The sequence below is a fragment of the Rhea pennata genome, chromosome 8 (assembly GCF_028389875.1).
Source record: "Rhea pennata isolate bPtePen1 chromosome 8, bPtePen1.pri, whole genome shotgun sequence".
Lineage (NCBI taxonomy): Eukaryota > Metazoa > Chordata > Aves > Rheiformes > Rheidae > Rhea > Rhea pennata.
In genome coordinates, this window is record NC_084670.1 from 34,920,227 (window position 1) to 34,936,602 (window position 16,376).

The following is a 16,376-nucleotide window of genomic DNA, read 5'->3' on the forward strand; positions in this document are numbered from 1 at the left end:
CCTTAACTGCATTTTAAAAGTGCCTAACTCCTCAAGAAGTTAGGCACTCAATCTTTTACTTTGCTCCAGTGGAAATGTTAATTCAGCACCTTCTGATATCAGCAGTGTATATAGAGCTGCCTAGAAATCTAGGAATGCAAGTGAAACTTCACAAGTTCCCTATGTGCTTTCAAAGTGTTAATCACATTAAGGTCTAAGTTAAATTATTCTTTTTTTTTTTTTTTTTTGCAGATTATCTGAAGTCCTTATTTTTCCGTCAAGATTCTGGGGCACAAATAGCAAAAATATATCATTGCGGGGGGAGAGGGGGAAGTTTTTAGGTTATTTGAAGATATGAAGAATGAATATATGGAGAATATATAAATTTATATATTGAATATATAAAGAATGAATATACAGAATGTAGAATGACATAGGACTAGACTGCAGTTGCCACTAAAAGAAATAAAAATCTTATTCATGTCTGTGGGAGACTACAGATATAAGAGTTCAAACACCTGAAAATACTCAGAACTGCTCACTTCCTTCCTGGTGCAGGTAGCACTGATGAATTGTGATCAAGCAACTGAGTTCACATCAAAAAAGAAATATGTATAAAGGTCAAAAAGAGAGGAAATTGTAGTAACTAGTTATTACTTTTTATCTGATGGTTACTAGAAATTCTAGCTTTATGCTCACTGGTCAAGGTAATACCTAAGATCAGAAATGGGGGAAATAGTGCCGAAACAGTGCTGATCTGAGCCACATCTCCCAAGTGCTGTGCCTCAGAGGGCTAAAGCTAAAACAATATCTGCAAGTCAGGATAGTTTTACAAAGCTCCTGCGAGTGGATTTTTTATTCAAAATTTTATTCATTTTAACTTGTGTGCTCCTCCAAAATTCCGTGGCAGCAGGGAATGAAAGTTTAATAGTTTCAGTGAGGACAGAGTTCTACAGATCTTTGCAAAACTTCCTATTAATTTTACTTACCATATTTCTGTAAATGTCTCTATGCGAGTATCAATTTCTACATGTGAAGTTGTGTATTTTGTATCACCAAGTATCCTCTGATCTGTGATTAGGGACTGTTGTACGCCAGCACTGCAAGACGTAAATGCATGGCTGCTGATGTTTGCAGTCAAGGTTAGGCACGAAAACTATGAATCACATAGAATACATGAATTTCACATACACAAAAAAAATCAATTCCATTTCACCAGCACCTCCACCCCGGAGGTGGAAAGCATACAGTGAATGCTCTTGCAAACTTCGAAAATAAAACAGGCTAAAAGAGTTTTTTGTAAAATACATATGAACAGTTGGTTCGGGTATGCAATCCCACAGGCTGTAAGACCTGCAGAGGAGCTGCATGGCTCCATTCATCTGCACTTCTCTATGGAGCTCTATACCCAGATGACTGTCTGCTATTCAGCGAAAAAAAAGGTGAAACAGGCTCTGGAATCATTATTTGCCAAGATTCACAGGTGTCTCTTGTAGAAAACTTCTTTACAGTGGTTCAGTCCTCTCCACCAGGACACTAATCTCTATTCAGTACGGAGAAATCTTGCCTTTCGCAGACAGAGGGTCTATTTTTATCTTTGAAGTTAATCCAACCCCAAGTTGCAGGCACACTTAGAAGCACAGATGTAGATATTTTGTATAGACTTCCTTTTAAATATTCATGTCTGGAAACCTGTTCCTCTAATTCTGCCATTCAAAGCTGAGGACTCGGGCTTTTCTGAACTTTTCCTCATCTCTTAATCTATGAGGAAAATGTTGCCATTCCAACACAGTTGACATTGTATTTGACTGTGGACGCGCATAGATAAGTATTCTGCATATGCAGCAGATAGTCGGCTGAAAAACTAAAAATCACCTAATGCTGAACAACTTCAAACTGGTGGCAAGATCTGTTAAACTGTGGACTGAACTGAACAAGACAGAAAACACTGCTCAGGTGCTTTGCAGTGCACTGAGGGCTAAATTGATCCAAAAAACTTGGTCTGCATGCTGCATGCTCTCCTGCGATTTGCACCATAGGTCTCTCTTTCGAGCCTATTTGACAGAAGTTTTCTCGAGAAACATTAGGCACAACTCCATCAGCAGCTTAGCTATCCATTTCACAGCACCTTGCTCACGTCTTGGACATATTTGCCAACTACCTGGTTTATATTTGTACTCTATCTTAGCCGTCACTCCGGGAATCACCTAAACCGGTACTGTTTTATGCAGATAATACACTGATGAAGCAATCTACACAGATGGCAAGCTTTCAACTTACATTAAAAAAATCATCCATTATTGTCACTATGTTTTTTTTTTTTTTTTTTTTTTTTTCAAAATTAAGGCACTGTTGTCCAAAAAGTGGATATGAAGTAATAGCTGTAGTATTTCAAGGGCATGATGTCTGTTGGGTTCTTTTAAGGTCAACCAGAGAATCTTTTGGGTTTTCTGCCTACTTCTATCTAAGAAATATTTTCTAAATTTGAGAGGTTAAAATAATAATAATAATAAGAAGAACAACAACAACAGCAACAGCAACAACAACTACGTAAGGTAGTGACCCTGATTTCAGATTCTATTGCAACTCTCCTAATATTAAATAAGGGAGGAGGAGTTTAGAGAGCATAATGAACACAGTCTAAGAAATGTTCAGAGAGATTTTAAACTGTATTTTGAAAATTCTACCTCTTTCTAAATATAAAGACATACATTGTATTTCTAAATGATGCAACAAATCTTGACTTTTGCTACCCTTTTGTGTGACTGGTTTGAACACACACTGATACCATTCCTGTCACATAGATAGAATTTATCTAAGGATCTGTATGACTAAGAATCCAAAGAAAATAAGGACTGAAAAACTATATATATTTTTTCACTAAAACCTGGAGAAAATCAATTTTATGGCAGATATACTAATAATTTTCACATTGAGGAAAGATTTTGGACTCACTGTAGAGAGTTTATTTATTATTTCTTGAATTTTGAACATTTAAATTCATAAATACATTAAATTCATAAATACATAAATATTGAAAAGCAAGCAAAGAAAAGGTGTTTCTAACTAGCACCTAGGTTAAATTAAAAAAGAGGAGCTTTAATTTGGTTTGTTTCTTTTTGGTTTGCATCACCTTCTTATCTTAATATCTTGACAATTGAGAGAAGTCAGTCATTAAAGATAACCAAATAAAACCGTATTAGAATATTAACAGGTGTCACCTTCTGCCTGGAGTGCCAACAGCTAATATTACCTATGCTCCTTGAGCTACACAAGTCTTTTACTCAATATTCATCATCTGTGATTCCATATAAGAGTTTCTAGAAAACTAATAATACTACAACTGGGATAATTTACTGGCAAATCAACTGGAATCATTGCCTTCTGCAGCTATTTTGTCTTATCTGCTACTTGAAGGTTTTTTTAAAAAAATAAATGTGGTCATCAGTCTTGGACTGTGCTACCGATTTTATGTCTTTAATATGCCTCAGGCTTCAAGAAGCATGCGCTGAGTTGGGCACATGGATAAGAAGTGCTCTTGCCTTCTAGTCTCGTATCTGAAACAGAGCACGGGGAATTCCACAGTGTGATTTCTCTGTTATTTTGCCTCCTGAATTCTGAGACCTTCCTGTGAAAAACCTTTCTGCCATCTCCTGTGAGGAGGTGTGGGTTGAAGGCCAAGATGATACAGATGTCAGATATTTGGCTTTCTCTTTTTCATCTGTGCATTTTCAGTTTTAGGATATGGAGACTGCTATATGACTTTGGGGCACTGGTCAAACTGTGTGTGTGGAGGAAGGAAATTTGACAGAGAGGAAACCTTATTTGCACTTCAGTGGTTGTTTTAAGGCCTTGATCTGCTTCGCTTGCTGATGAAATGCAACTTCAGGTTATCTCAGCCTGAAGCTTTTCTGTTCCCTGACTAACAAAAGACTGTAAAATAGATTTTTAAAGGAATTCTATTGATAGCACAGTCCTTTGTGCTCATTTTCAGTGGTATTTTAAGGCATCTTTCCAAAATAATATAAATATCTGGAAAAACATGCACAAATGTGAGAGTGTTCCTTTGTACGTTACCATTTTCCTAAAATGAGTAAACAGAAAAGTCTCAATTATAAAGATATATTTTTTGTTGTTCTTTTTCCAGAATTATGCAAAACAGATTGGTTCTGAGAATGCAATTTTAATTCTCAGTGCATTTACCTGTGACCCAACTTTGCATGTGATAATGAGTTCTTCTTGGACTGTAAATGTGCATGGCAGTTAATGAGTGCGCTGAAGATTAACGTCTAAGGGGTACCATCTGTCACTTTATTGTCTACTTTCTTGTTTAGTCACCTACTAAGACTGAGAAGAAAATGTTGCTATTCCAGCTGAAGCAACATGGTGAGTCTCAGGAAGGATGGCAGAATCCACTTCTACATTTCTGTGAGCACGTGAAGTTTTATAACTCTAATATTCCCCAGAGTACAAGATGATAATCTGTTACTTATTAAGTACCTGGAATATCTTTTTGAGAAACTAAATGATCCAAGTTATAAATTGTTAGATTAGGAATGAAGTTTTGTCTCTTCAGATGTTACCTCATACCAGAAATATGAGAAAATCCTCCTTCCTTTTTTTTTTGTTTTCATGATTCCAAAAATGAACAATGCCACCTTTTTTCCTAGTGTTCCAGACCATAATGACTCTACTCTTGACAGTATCCATAATCATTGTGCACAAACTATATTCTCATCAAGCAGTTAAATTTCAGAGAACTTAGATGTCTCCTGTCTCTTCCCACTACTTCAATATGCATCTTATTCCTAACATTTTTTTATTCTACTTTTATCAAGAGCATATATAAGAAGATACAGAGAGAATGTTATGACAAAAATCAATATTTGTTTGGTTTATAAAAGACATTGAAGGCTATAAATGAGAAAGAATGACAAACTTTAAAAGACATGCAAAAATACCCTTTAGAAGCTGGTAAATTAGATTTCTTACTTTACCTCATTTGTGGAAGAAAAAGGTAGTAATAAATGGCCATCTTGAATAAGTTTTTATTCATAGTCATATCTGCTCGCATTGGCCAGATAGGAAATTTGTTCCTAGAACTTTATCATTTGGAGGAATATAAGAGAGAATGGAATTGGTACATTCTGCATGTTGGCATCAGAATATTTTTTTAAAAAAACAACAACAAAAGAGTAGACTCAAGAGAATATGAAATATCAGGCTTGTAATACTTCTTTGAGCATTTTTCAAAATGAAAAAAAAAAAAAATGAAACCTCACCATTCGTAGGACTGAAGGATTTGAAGATTAATCTTCAAATTAATCTAAAGACAAGGTTATAGTATGTCCTTAGCTAAGATGACCTGAAGCACAATCCAGAAGGCTAAATTCTAGCATTTGACATCCCGTTGAAGATTAAATACCTCTCTTTCCTCATGAGCTATTAGAGTAAATTGCATATGACTTAACACAGGTGGGAAATAAAAGACACTTGCTTGTATGTGTCTGTATCTATGTCAAGGCATATATCACAGTGCTTTGACTTGTTTAATTGAGAAGATCTTCTGATTCAGAAAAAAGGAAAACACTAGAAAAGCCTGTTTTCAGAGCTTTGACAGACGTGACCTGACAAGTAGAGACCTCTTTGTCAACATGAGACATCAGAGCAATGAAAGGTTTTGCCTGAAACATGGATATGCATGGCAATATTCCTCCCCCCGCCCCCGAAGTCGACCTTCATCTTCCCTTTCATTCTGCAGGCACATCAAAGCTTTTCTTGTGCTCTGCATTAATACTACCCTTCCCACAGGGGAGGCATATTTTGACTTTAAATAGCACAGACCAGAAAGCCGTTTGTGTTAGAGCGATTCATCCCAGCCCCGGCTGGGGCTGAGGCTGGGGCTGGGGCCCCGCTGCGACATGTGCTGCACAAATGCCTGGTAAGAGACAGCCTGTGTACCTGCTTAAAGAAACACTATAGGCAAGAGAGAGCAGGAGAGATGTGGTATCGCCAGCCTGGTTGTACCGTGAGGAGCACAGATGGAGCGACTCTGCAGAGGACACCTATTCTACTGCTGGAGAATGAACATGAAAACCTCCTTCTTATTTTAGGTCTCCTTCCTCTTGCTTTTAATAGCTGATAGATGATAAAAGACCACCTGCCTGGTACATTTTATACTGTTCTGAAACAGATAAAGTGTTGTTCAAATATCAACTCGTTCTACAGATGAAATCTGGAAGATATTGGAGCTTTCTGGACTTGGGAACAGCCTGAAGCCCAAGATGCTCCAAGATCCAATAGCTCATGATTGTGTCCTCGCCCGACCTCAAGCTGAACTTGTGGGGTACATTGTTATGACCCTCAAAAGTGCGTGGGGGATACTATCTAGGAAGGATCCTGGCCATCATGTCATGTCATGACCACAAAGACAGATGAACATCAGCCCAAGAGCAAACAGAAGCTGCCAAGCCCAGAAAAGCATGCCAGCAGCTGTCCACATGTCAAGCAGTTATTTTAAAGGGCAGGCCTGCAAGCCTTTTGAGTCCCCACAGCACTGGCCCTGATGCTGTTCCTGCAAGTAATTCATGTGGCTAGGCGATTAAGATAGCCCTAAATTTGGCCTGAGGGAAGGTCCTTTACATCAATTTGATCACAGTCAAAACCAGAAGGTCGAGAGCAAATCCCTCAGTTCTCTCAGTCTCCATTGAGGAGCAAGTCGGCTGAATAATGTTCCTTTCTACAGCTTTTCTTTTTTGATACACATGTATATATATATGTATGTATATATAAAAATCTTATTTTAATCTGCATCTATTTTATTGTCTTTATATTTTCAGGCTTCAGTAATGACTGCACCGATTGCATTACAAAATTTGTGTGGAAGAAACATGGAATTCGGGGAATTTGGGTGGAAGGCTACAAGGCATTTGGGAAGTTGGAAAAGCACAGAGGCAATCAGTAATGGAAGAGATGTGTTAGCAGAGCTGCAAAAAATAGTTAAGGTGGCTACTCTTTCATAAGGGTAAAGAGAAACTGAAGCCCAGCTTTCCTCTTCTTCAAACTAGGACTGTAAAGAGGAAATCTGTCTTCTAAAGGAATTTGAAGCTTGTATTTGTGGGGCCCTGTTGCCTTTACAGAAGAACTTGCAAGAAGAGATGGACACTAGAACTGTCATTGCATGTATCAGTCTTTCTTGAACCATTTTCCACTGTTGTACTTTTGGATGCTGCCACCTTCGAGCTGTTGTCTAAGATACTGAGGTCTGAACGCCCAGTAGGAGTACATCGATACAACTCCTTTCAGATGCTATGTCAGATGCTGCCCAAGAATTGCTCTTTGACACATGAAGTTGTATTACACTTTGTTTAGAGACTAACTATACTCAAATCTGATTGCTAAAGCATTAACTAGCAGTAGAGTATTCTTGCACTGACAAATAGCCCATATTTTAAAAGGACAAAGCATTAATGCAAGAGAGATGACTCCAGTCCACATGCTGCCCACAGGACAGATATGGAAGCAGACGTTAGCCTACTCTGGGACATGAATATAATCCATCTACTGGTTTCATAGAACTTTATGAGATGGTGAAGTTATTTAATTCCAATATTGTTATTCATCAAAAAAAATCAAAAGTGGAGCTATTAGGAGGCTGCATTTTTTTTTTCTGTATAACAAATAATGAATAACAGCCTTTGTGAGTGCTTAATAAAATGCTGTAACATGAGAAAGTCGAAATTCCTGAAGAGAAAATTTATAACAATCACAGACACTGAGAACAGTCTGCTCTTAAGTACGTACGGCTACTAGCATATGTGTGAAAACACATCTCTACACAAGAGTTTATTTTAGATTGTCATTGTTATCAGAACCATTATTTGCAAGGAAGTATAGCATATTTTTATGTCTGTCACGTTAGTTTTAAATAACTGTAATCTCCAGTCCAATTAAAGGTATCACCTCAAAGTGGATTATTTTATTTCCTTTGAGAAAAGACATGGACTTATTATTCAGTTTAGTAAAGCAACCGCTGCCAAACTGACCTTCATTTTATCTCACACGCTTTCATCTTATTACCTTCCTTTTATAGCGCTTGTAGCTTTCAGATGTGCACCTGGCGTATAAGATAAAATCAAAGTTTCCATTGGGGGGGAGGGGGCTTTACATTCACACTTGTAAGTTCATTTTAACTCCCATGTGCAGTATCTTAATGAAGTGGCTCAAACTATATTTTTACAATTTTGTGATTCAAAATGACGTACCATCTAGGAGCATTTTTCTTTGTTCTTTCTGGGAGCAATTTTTATTTAGAAACATGGCTATGATATGTTATACTTTAAAAAGGAGAGTATTTTCTAAAAACAACTAGACAGGACATTGCTTTTTTAACACCTCTTGTTAAGAAGCACCATATACTTCAGTCCCAGTCCATTCAAGCGAGCTTTTGCCATTTTACACTGTCTTACTGCAATGCAATTTTCATCTAGATTCACTGTTTACCATCATTCCTGCAGTCTGCAAAGTGATGTACAATTAGATTTTCTTTCCTTACATTCAGTGCCACAAATGTGCCTTGAGAAGATAAATCTCTATCTGATGTACTATGAAACTTCCATGTATTGAACCCTGTGGTTTTCTCAGCAGAAGATTTTATTCCTTAGCAATTCTGTGCCCATGAATCAATTATATTTAGAGTGATGCAATCTAAAGTGGAAGTAGCTGACAATCAGCTACAGGATATAAGAAACTAATATCATGCAACGTCTTGAGGGCACAGGGCTGATCTGCCCTGTCTGTTTTGGAGTATTTTCTTCTGAAGCATCCTGAAGAAAACAGCTCACAAGGCCTCAGTCTCCTGAGGGACTACAGTACAGATCCTAGAAAATGAATCAGATTTCTTAAATTTGGTTTTCTGCGTATGGACTAAAGAGAAGATTAAGGTACAAGCCCCTTCACTGATGTGCTTTTAGAGTATTCGTGTCTTATTGCACTCTTTGGCCATCTGAGCTTTTTACTTGGTGAAATTCATGAAAAAAAAAAGAGAAAAAGTGGAAAAACGCAGATTCATGGCTCTTCCTCCTGTTACAACTCTCCATACTGCTTTTTGTGGGAAGCTCTGGAGTTAATTCCGTCCTCAAAGACCAGATATTTTTACAAATCTTATGTCTGATGCAGCCATTCATTGCCACAGCATGTTTCCTAGGGAATCCCCTTGGGAAGATAATGGCATGGTTCAAATGTAAGGCTGGTGGGAATGGTTTTCTATTTGTAAATAAGATTTGTTGACTAAAATCTTGTTTAAAAAATCCTTAAATATTGTAGGCTGTGTTTGCTTTCTACTTACACTACTGATATCAAATGCTTGAAAAAAATCCGGTTCTGTCTATGGCCTGGCAAGACTGTTGATGCAACCCAAACTTGCTGTTTTATCCATTTTTTTTTCTGCTACATCACATGACCCAAAGCGCCTTAGTCCCTCACTGAAAATTGTATGGTAATACTAGATACTCAGTCCCTTTAAAAATTCAAATTCTGACACTTCAGTCAAGACTACATGCTTTTGTGTGCAAATGTGATACGTGACTTTTAAAATTAAAATTCTTATTTACTTGAATGGTTTATAATTCCTCAGTTGCAGTTTGTTGCAGCCAATTTCCATTTTGTTAACATACCAAGGAAGACGTAATTTATTCCACTGGTTTATTGCTGTATTCATATTATGTTTCTTTTTCTTAATATTTTGCTTAGGCCTTTATTAAGTCACCAACTGTGCTGTTTAAATTTGTCCTCAAGTGATGCCTTTTCATTACAAAGTGATTTAAATTGCATGCAAATGAAGTTCATACATATAACTGACATATCTTGCACCAAGTGCCTTCACTCAAATGGGTAACGTTAGCCAAGGAACCAATTTGCATGATACAAAGGAGGAATCTAAGTTCTTACGCTGGTATTTTTTAAGGAATAAGTGAAAGTTGCTCTCTGTGTTCAAGGTCTTTCAGCATTTGAGTATTAAATTCATGCATGGGAAATCATTGCCATACTTATTGAAAAATATACAGGAAGTGCCCATTTATTCACCAGACTCAAGTCAGATATTCATCGATACTGATCAACCGCGAGGATTAGGACTTCTGTTTCTGTGATTTTTAGCATACAGGCATCACACGTGAAAAGAAATCTTGCTGCTGCATTAAGCAAAGCAGAAACAAAATCCAGCTTTCCCTCCCCAAAACCCAATGGCAAAGGTTCGACCTCAGCTTTGCTGCCATTTTATTTTCCCATGCGTGTAAGTGGGCCCGATATGGACTACTAGGATATGCTACCTATTAAGGACAGCAGATCTTTACTCCTTTTGCCTATTCTATCTTTGAAAAATAGGAACCCTGGTGACCGTAGCTCACCGTGAAGCATTCTCTCTCAGAAAATCAAGGAATTGGGTTATTTTTTAATCAAGGTTAACTCTACTTGTTCCAGCTACTTGAAAAAAAGTGGGCTTGTTTATACCTCTGGGATACATTTTTTTATCCTGTTCAGTTGACAGCTTGGTTAAGCGAATTTTAATAGCCTACAGTATTTCTGAACAGCAGGAAAAGATTATTGTCGTTTGATAGGCAGAATCCCAACTATATCCAGCTCTTCCTTTCTTACACATCCCTACGCCTTTCTGCATAGCCAGTAATACCAAAGAGAAGCATAGGACTCAAATCTTTAGTTGATTTAGAGCTCATTAATACTAGGATCTCTGTTTATTGCAAAGATACCTTTAGCTAATATATGAGATATTAGCCAACATGTTTTGCAGATCCCAAAGTGTCACGGAAATTAACTTTTAGGAATGTAAGGAATACAGAATTATGATTTTAATAAATGTTTTCTGTTGCTCATTTAGTCTTCAGATTAACCAGTTCATTTGTGTTTGCTCCCTTGAAATGCATTACTAAAAAAGATGCTAAAATTAGTATTGGGAGCTCAATCTGTGTTTTTTTTTTTCTTTATCTCTAGAAATGGAAAGTTGTATCATTTTCTTGCTGCTACATACAAGATGGGAACAGATTATCTACAGAGCGATCTCTGTATTTCTTGTTGCTTTTGAACTTTTGGTCCATGTTTTTCTTTGAACATAGACAGCCAGTAAATACTTCACTGCTTACAGAAAGTGTATTGACAAATTCAGGTGAATTTTTTAAGTTACACTGAACACTGCCCTAACAGTTTATAATGGAAATCTACAGACTTTTGATGTATCTTGGCATGATTTGACTTTCAGGAAAAGGAAGAATGGGCCATTTCATGCCTGTGAAAAAAAAGCTGAAAATCTGGGAAGAACATCTGGAACTTGAAAAGATTTGCAATGAACAGAATAAAATAAAAATAGTAATCCTGTTCCCATCCCCAGTGTGTACCAGAGTGTTGCAGTAAATAAGACATTGTTCTGACTGGTAGTGCAGACTGAAAGAAAACAATTTATTCATTATTCTAGTTGAACAATATAAACTGTGTTTAAGAAGAAGATGCAGGAATGCAGCTTCTTTAACTTGCAAGCTAATTCACTCTTTTTCACTAAGAACAATGATACTAGGAGAGCATTCAGTGCCATTTTGGTTCAAGGATTAGAAAAGATATAAATGTAATTTGGTCCTATGACTATCAAGTGGCTTGGTTCTTCTCTTTGGGAAATCTGGAAAAAGTCCCAGGCAATTCTGCTTGGCTGTTTAATTGAATCTCCTTTATAAAAATGCAGCAACGATTTGTTTCATGTACAGTAACAAACTTCCGAGGCCAGAGAAAAGAGACAGGTATATTCAATAATGAATTGCAACCTTGTCCGCATGCAGGAGCTCCTTCAGGTGTGACAAAATGATTCCTGGCAGACCACATAGACAAATCCCTATAAAACTCCTTCTCACAGAAAGTTTTCATGAATTATAATAAACTTTTAGAACATGCCTCCAAGCTTCCTAAAACGCTCTCAATTTTATCATTTCCCTTGAAAAATCCTTCGTATAGATCATCTAGTGACTTGTGAAACAGAGTGCAAAAATAGCACATTTTGGATTCACTGCCAACACCATGGCCTTTACTAAAAACTGAAGCTTTGGTTCTTTTATCTGTGTCTGAGCAGATAGGTATCCAACAAATGCAATCGATAGCAGTATTTATCTCTCTAATAAGATTATAAAGGTCTCTTTCCATAATCAAGTCCCCCCTTAGTTCTCAACAGCAAGGCCCAAGCACTGACCCAAACGAGTTTAGAAATCCTTTGGAAAGGAGTTCATTTTGTTCAAATTCTTCCTCCTTATTTCTGTGGAGACTATAACACTATTGACAAATGCAACCGTGAATTTTGCTTTTACTACTGCTCCTTAAGGCAGAGCGCTTTTACTAGTTGATTTTGGTTCTAACTGTTAGTCTACCAGATTGCTATTAAAAATGTTCAGTTTTACAACCTGTGTAATAATTCACGTTCCTCCATTTCATTGTGCAGATTTCTGGTATTGCAAGTAACATGTATTATTAATGAACAAACCATGAGCTCACAAGTCCTGAATTTGAAAAAGAAGAAGAAAAAGGCCCCTTTCATTTAACAAAAACAAGAACGAGGCATTTTGATCAATGATTTTGATTGATCTTTGCTTTTTATACCTCAGTTCATCTGTACCCTATCATTGGTATTATTGATGATTACCAAATATTGCTCCCAAAATCCATGATGGTTAATTTGGAGGAAATGGTTATTTTAAATGTTGGGTGACAGAAGCTTACGAGCATGTCACTGGTGGAAACTGGGATCTTGCTAGAATCTTTCATGTTGAATCATTTCTGTGGCACAATGCTCATTCTCACAGATCATACCAAGAAACACAGGAGATGATACCAAATCATTACAATTACTATATAACCTTTCTTACTGAAATGCTTTTTAATCACAAAATGACCCTAAAGGTGAAAAATGTGAGTTTTGTTTCAAGCAGCAGATCCCAAAGCAGAGCATAGTATGTAGAGAAAGGAAGATAGGAGAGCCAGATTTTGGCTATCTCCTTTTTGAAGGAGAAAGTGGGAGTGTTGGCAATGTGCAACTGGACAGCTGGAAGAAAGAGAGATTACGGTACCCTTGGCTATTCTGGAATACTCAATCTTCCTTTAAACCTACAGAAATATGTGCTAAATTGAGGAGTCCCTGAATTAAACCCATGATGAGATGGGAGAGAAACCCATTTATGAGACCAGAGTAATTTCCTTCAAATCTCACGCATTTCTGATTTACTCTGGTGTCATTCCACTAATTTCAACAAAACACTTCTTGATCTGCAATCAACAGCAATCACTTTATGTTAATATAGACTTGACCAGCTAGCTTTCAGGATCACTCTGTTTCTAGGCAGGACGAAAACATTTATCTTTTCTTTCCTAAGGCATCCTTTCAAATTTAATTCAGATTTGACAAGTGAGACAAGAAATCAATAATATGTAGTATATACTGTATAATGACCTGGGAAGTTCTTAAAATAGCTGTGCTTGCTTCAGAATAGGAACTCAGTATGCTGTATACAGTTATTTGGCACCGGGGCCATTGGCCAAGTTCTACGGAAAATAAAGTTCTGCAAAATGGAGGCAGACCAAACAAGGGATGAATGTATAGGTTCGTACTACTTTTGAGCTGCCACACACAATCCACTATGATACATAAATCGGGTCTTGTTCTAATCTTTCTCGAACCAGTTAGGAAAACATGAGCAGAACAATAGCGAAGGCTGTGATTATTTAACAAAAACAAGTGTAAAGGCTGTGTACTCTACGCATCCTATATACTGTACACATGACCACATCTACGCCCTCAGGGCTTTCACAGCCTTCCTTACCTCTGCCTTGGCATGCGGATGAGCGGCTGTTTATGGCATCTCTTGCTGAGGCCAAAGAGCTTGTGGACAATCTTCTGCGCCTTGAGGAAGAGCAGCTTCATGCTGTTTTCTAGTTGCTCGTAGCGACGCTGGAAGTTGGAATCCATTGTCCACAAATGCATTACAGTGGATGTGTTGAGGAAATAGTTCATGGGCAGCCTCTTCATAAACAATTTGAATTCATCTGAAAAAAAAATGGCAAGATTTAGTAAGCTTGAACTAGGGAGCAATGGATATTGTCACAGCAAAAAGAATAATTTCTAAACTTGTTGTTCGTGAACTTTTCAATTTTTTAAATGAGACTTTTTAACTGTTTTAAAGTAAAAAGGTGGTTAAATTGTTAACAGTAAAATTAGAATAAAAACAGCAAAAGGAAATAATTAAGTAGTTATTAAATTTATGTTTAGAGTAAATATAAGCAATGGCACTATGTCTCACCTTGAGAACATAAAGATTAAATGAGAATCAGTGTTACTTACCTTCAAATCTAGGACTTGATGCAAAGGCACTTAAAGATTAACATATATGGACTCACTTGGAAATGATGAGAAATTATTTTTAAGGAAGTATATTCCAATACTTAAGAAAGTAAGGGTATGAGTGTACAGAGCAGCAGTCTTTTAGACATGTTACTTCACCTCAGATGAGCCATTTAGGGTCAGACTTCCAGAAGTATTCGGAATGAAAGTGGAGTTTTTCAAAGCACTTTATGGTACTTTAACACTCCAGAAATGTATTCCTTTTGTCCTGATCTCTAAAGTGGAAAAAAAAATCTTAAATCACAGATCACTGTGATGATGAATACTCTAAACATTGTGGTTCATTCTGGTAGTACGGTTCACACAAGATACATAGACTGAATCTTATTAAAAGAATTGTATTAATCAATAAATCTATTCTCATGAGCACGATAATTTGCACACTGATTTACAAGTTTGAGAGCTAAATACACTTTCCTTCAAAAAGACTAATTAATGGAAAAAGGAGAAGTGAAGAACCTACTTGCATGCATGTGTTTATCCTCTTCTTTCTTGTTTCCCTATAGCAGTACCTCCTCCTGTCTGCCCTCCTTCCCACTGCTGTCCTCCCACCCTTCACACTCCATTTTTTTTCTTTCAGCTTGTTCCTGCAGTGAAGTGCCTTAACCACCAGTTTGGCTTTCATCCTGCCAGTTGCTCCTTTTGGGGAGTCTGCACTTTGGTAGACTATGTAAATGCAATGATCTCACCAGCTGAAGCAGCCTCCTGCTTCAAATTAGGGCTGGTCATGATATTTATTGTTGCTCCAATTTTGGAGTGTTTGTGGGAGATCGTGGCTTGCGGAAAGCGTCTACTGCAACAGAAGAATACTGTGTTTTCAGTAAATTAAGTAGTATGGCTGTTGTGTGTATAAGGTTTTTTGTTTTAGCTTTTTAATGGAATGTTTTATAGGAAAAAATGAAAAAAATAGGTTTTTTTGAGGCTGAGAAGAAAGATCTTGTATGAATGAGCCTCCTCCCCATCCTAATGGGCATGGGGCCATGAAAAAATAGGACAGCTACATTTTGGCATAGCACTTTCTATGAGGGATCAGAGATGAGTGATGGTGTGGAAAGCTCTTCTGAAGACACAGAACAAAAGGCAAGGGGCAAAGAAGACTATTTATTCAATAAAGTAGTTTTAATAATTCCTGTGGGAGATCCTTGGTGATGTGTTATTCCTTCCTCTTTGAGAACTTGCCGTCTGCTGTGCCAGCCTGGTCACTGGCACTTCACCTTCCCCAGGTGCAAATCAGGTAGTGGAGGAAAGCAGCTGTTCGCTCATTTTAGAAAGTATCTGGAATCCAGTTCTCATCTTTTATTTTTTCCCCTCCTTCTAATTTTGTCCAAGTTGGCTCTTACCTTCCATCGAAAGAGTAAGTATCTGTTCCTGGTTTTGTACCTTCATCATTTGATTTTATAAAAGCATTTCACAAATTCTGGGTTACCAGATGACCAACTGTATGAGTCTTGGTGGTGTTTTAGGAGAACTAGCTCCTCATTGTCCCCTTACCAAGTGGCAAAGTGACAATGACTTCTTTGTCTCATACCTCAACACCTGGTGCCAGAGGGGGTTAAGGCTGGCTGATTTGAAGGAGTCAGGCTCATGGGCTTGGTTTCAAAGCCTGAAGAGTGCATTTTCAAATTTAGTAAATCAGCAGTAAAAAAGAAGGGAAAGCAAATGAAAGGCAAATAGGGTTAACTGTACTGTCAAAATATGTCCTTTGGCAAAGCCCAGCTCTGCAGTTTGTATAAATCGGTCAAGCTCTACTGACTTCAGAGGAGCGTGCTAATACACCTAGGGAGTATCACATCCAAAAGCCATGTTCCTGACTACCTGTTTTAACCACTGGCTTCTCATTTCCCTTCTGTTCTTCTGAGACACTAGTATATTTGCTTAAAATCAGTTTCATGATGCCAAGAAAAAAAAAAGTCGTAGAGGAGAGCATATACTTATAATGTGCCTTTTCAGTTTT

The 16,376-nt window shown here is 37.4% G+C and overlaps 1 protein-coding gene across 2 annotated transcripts in view; it reads right to left on the reverse strand.

The window, feature by feature from the left end:
* BRINP3 (BMP/retinoic acid inducible neural specific 3) overlaps positions 1 to 16,376 on the reverse strand; it is a 201,518-nt gene that overhangs the window by 18,816 nt on the left and 166,326 nt on the right. For both annotated transcript variants that reach the window (XM_062581502.1, XM_062581503.1), the window contains one exon: positions 13,845 to 14,067. In XM_062581502.1, coding sequence (XP_062437486.1) covers positions 13,845 to 14,067 — 223 coding nt within the window. The remainder of the gene's footprint in view (positions 1 to 13,844; positions 14,068 to 16,376) is intronic.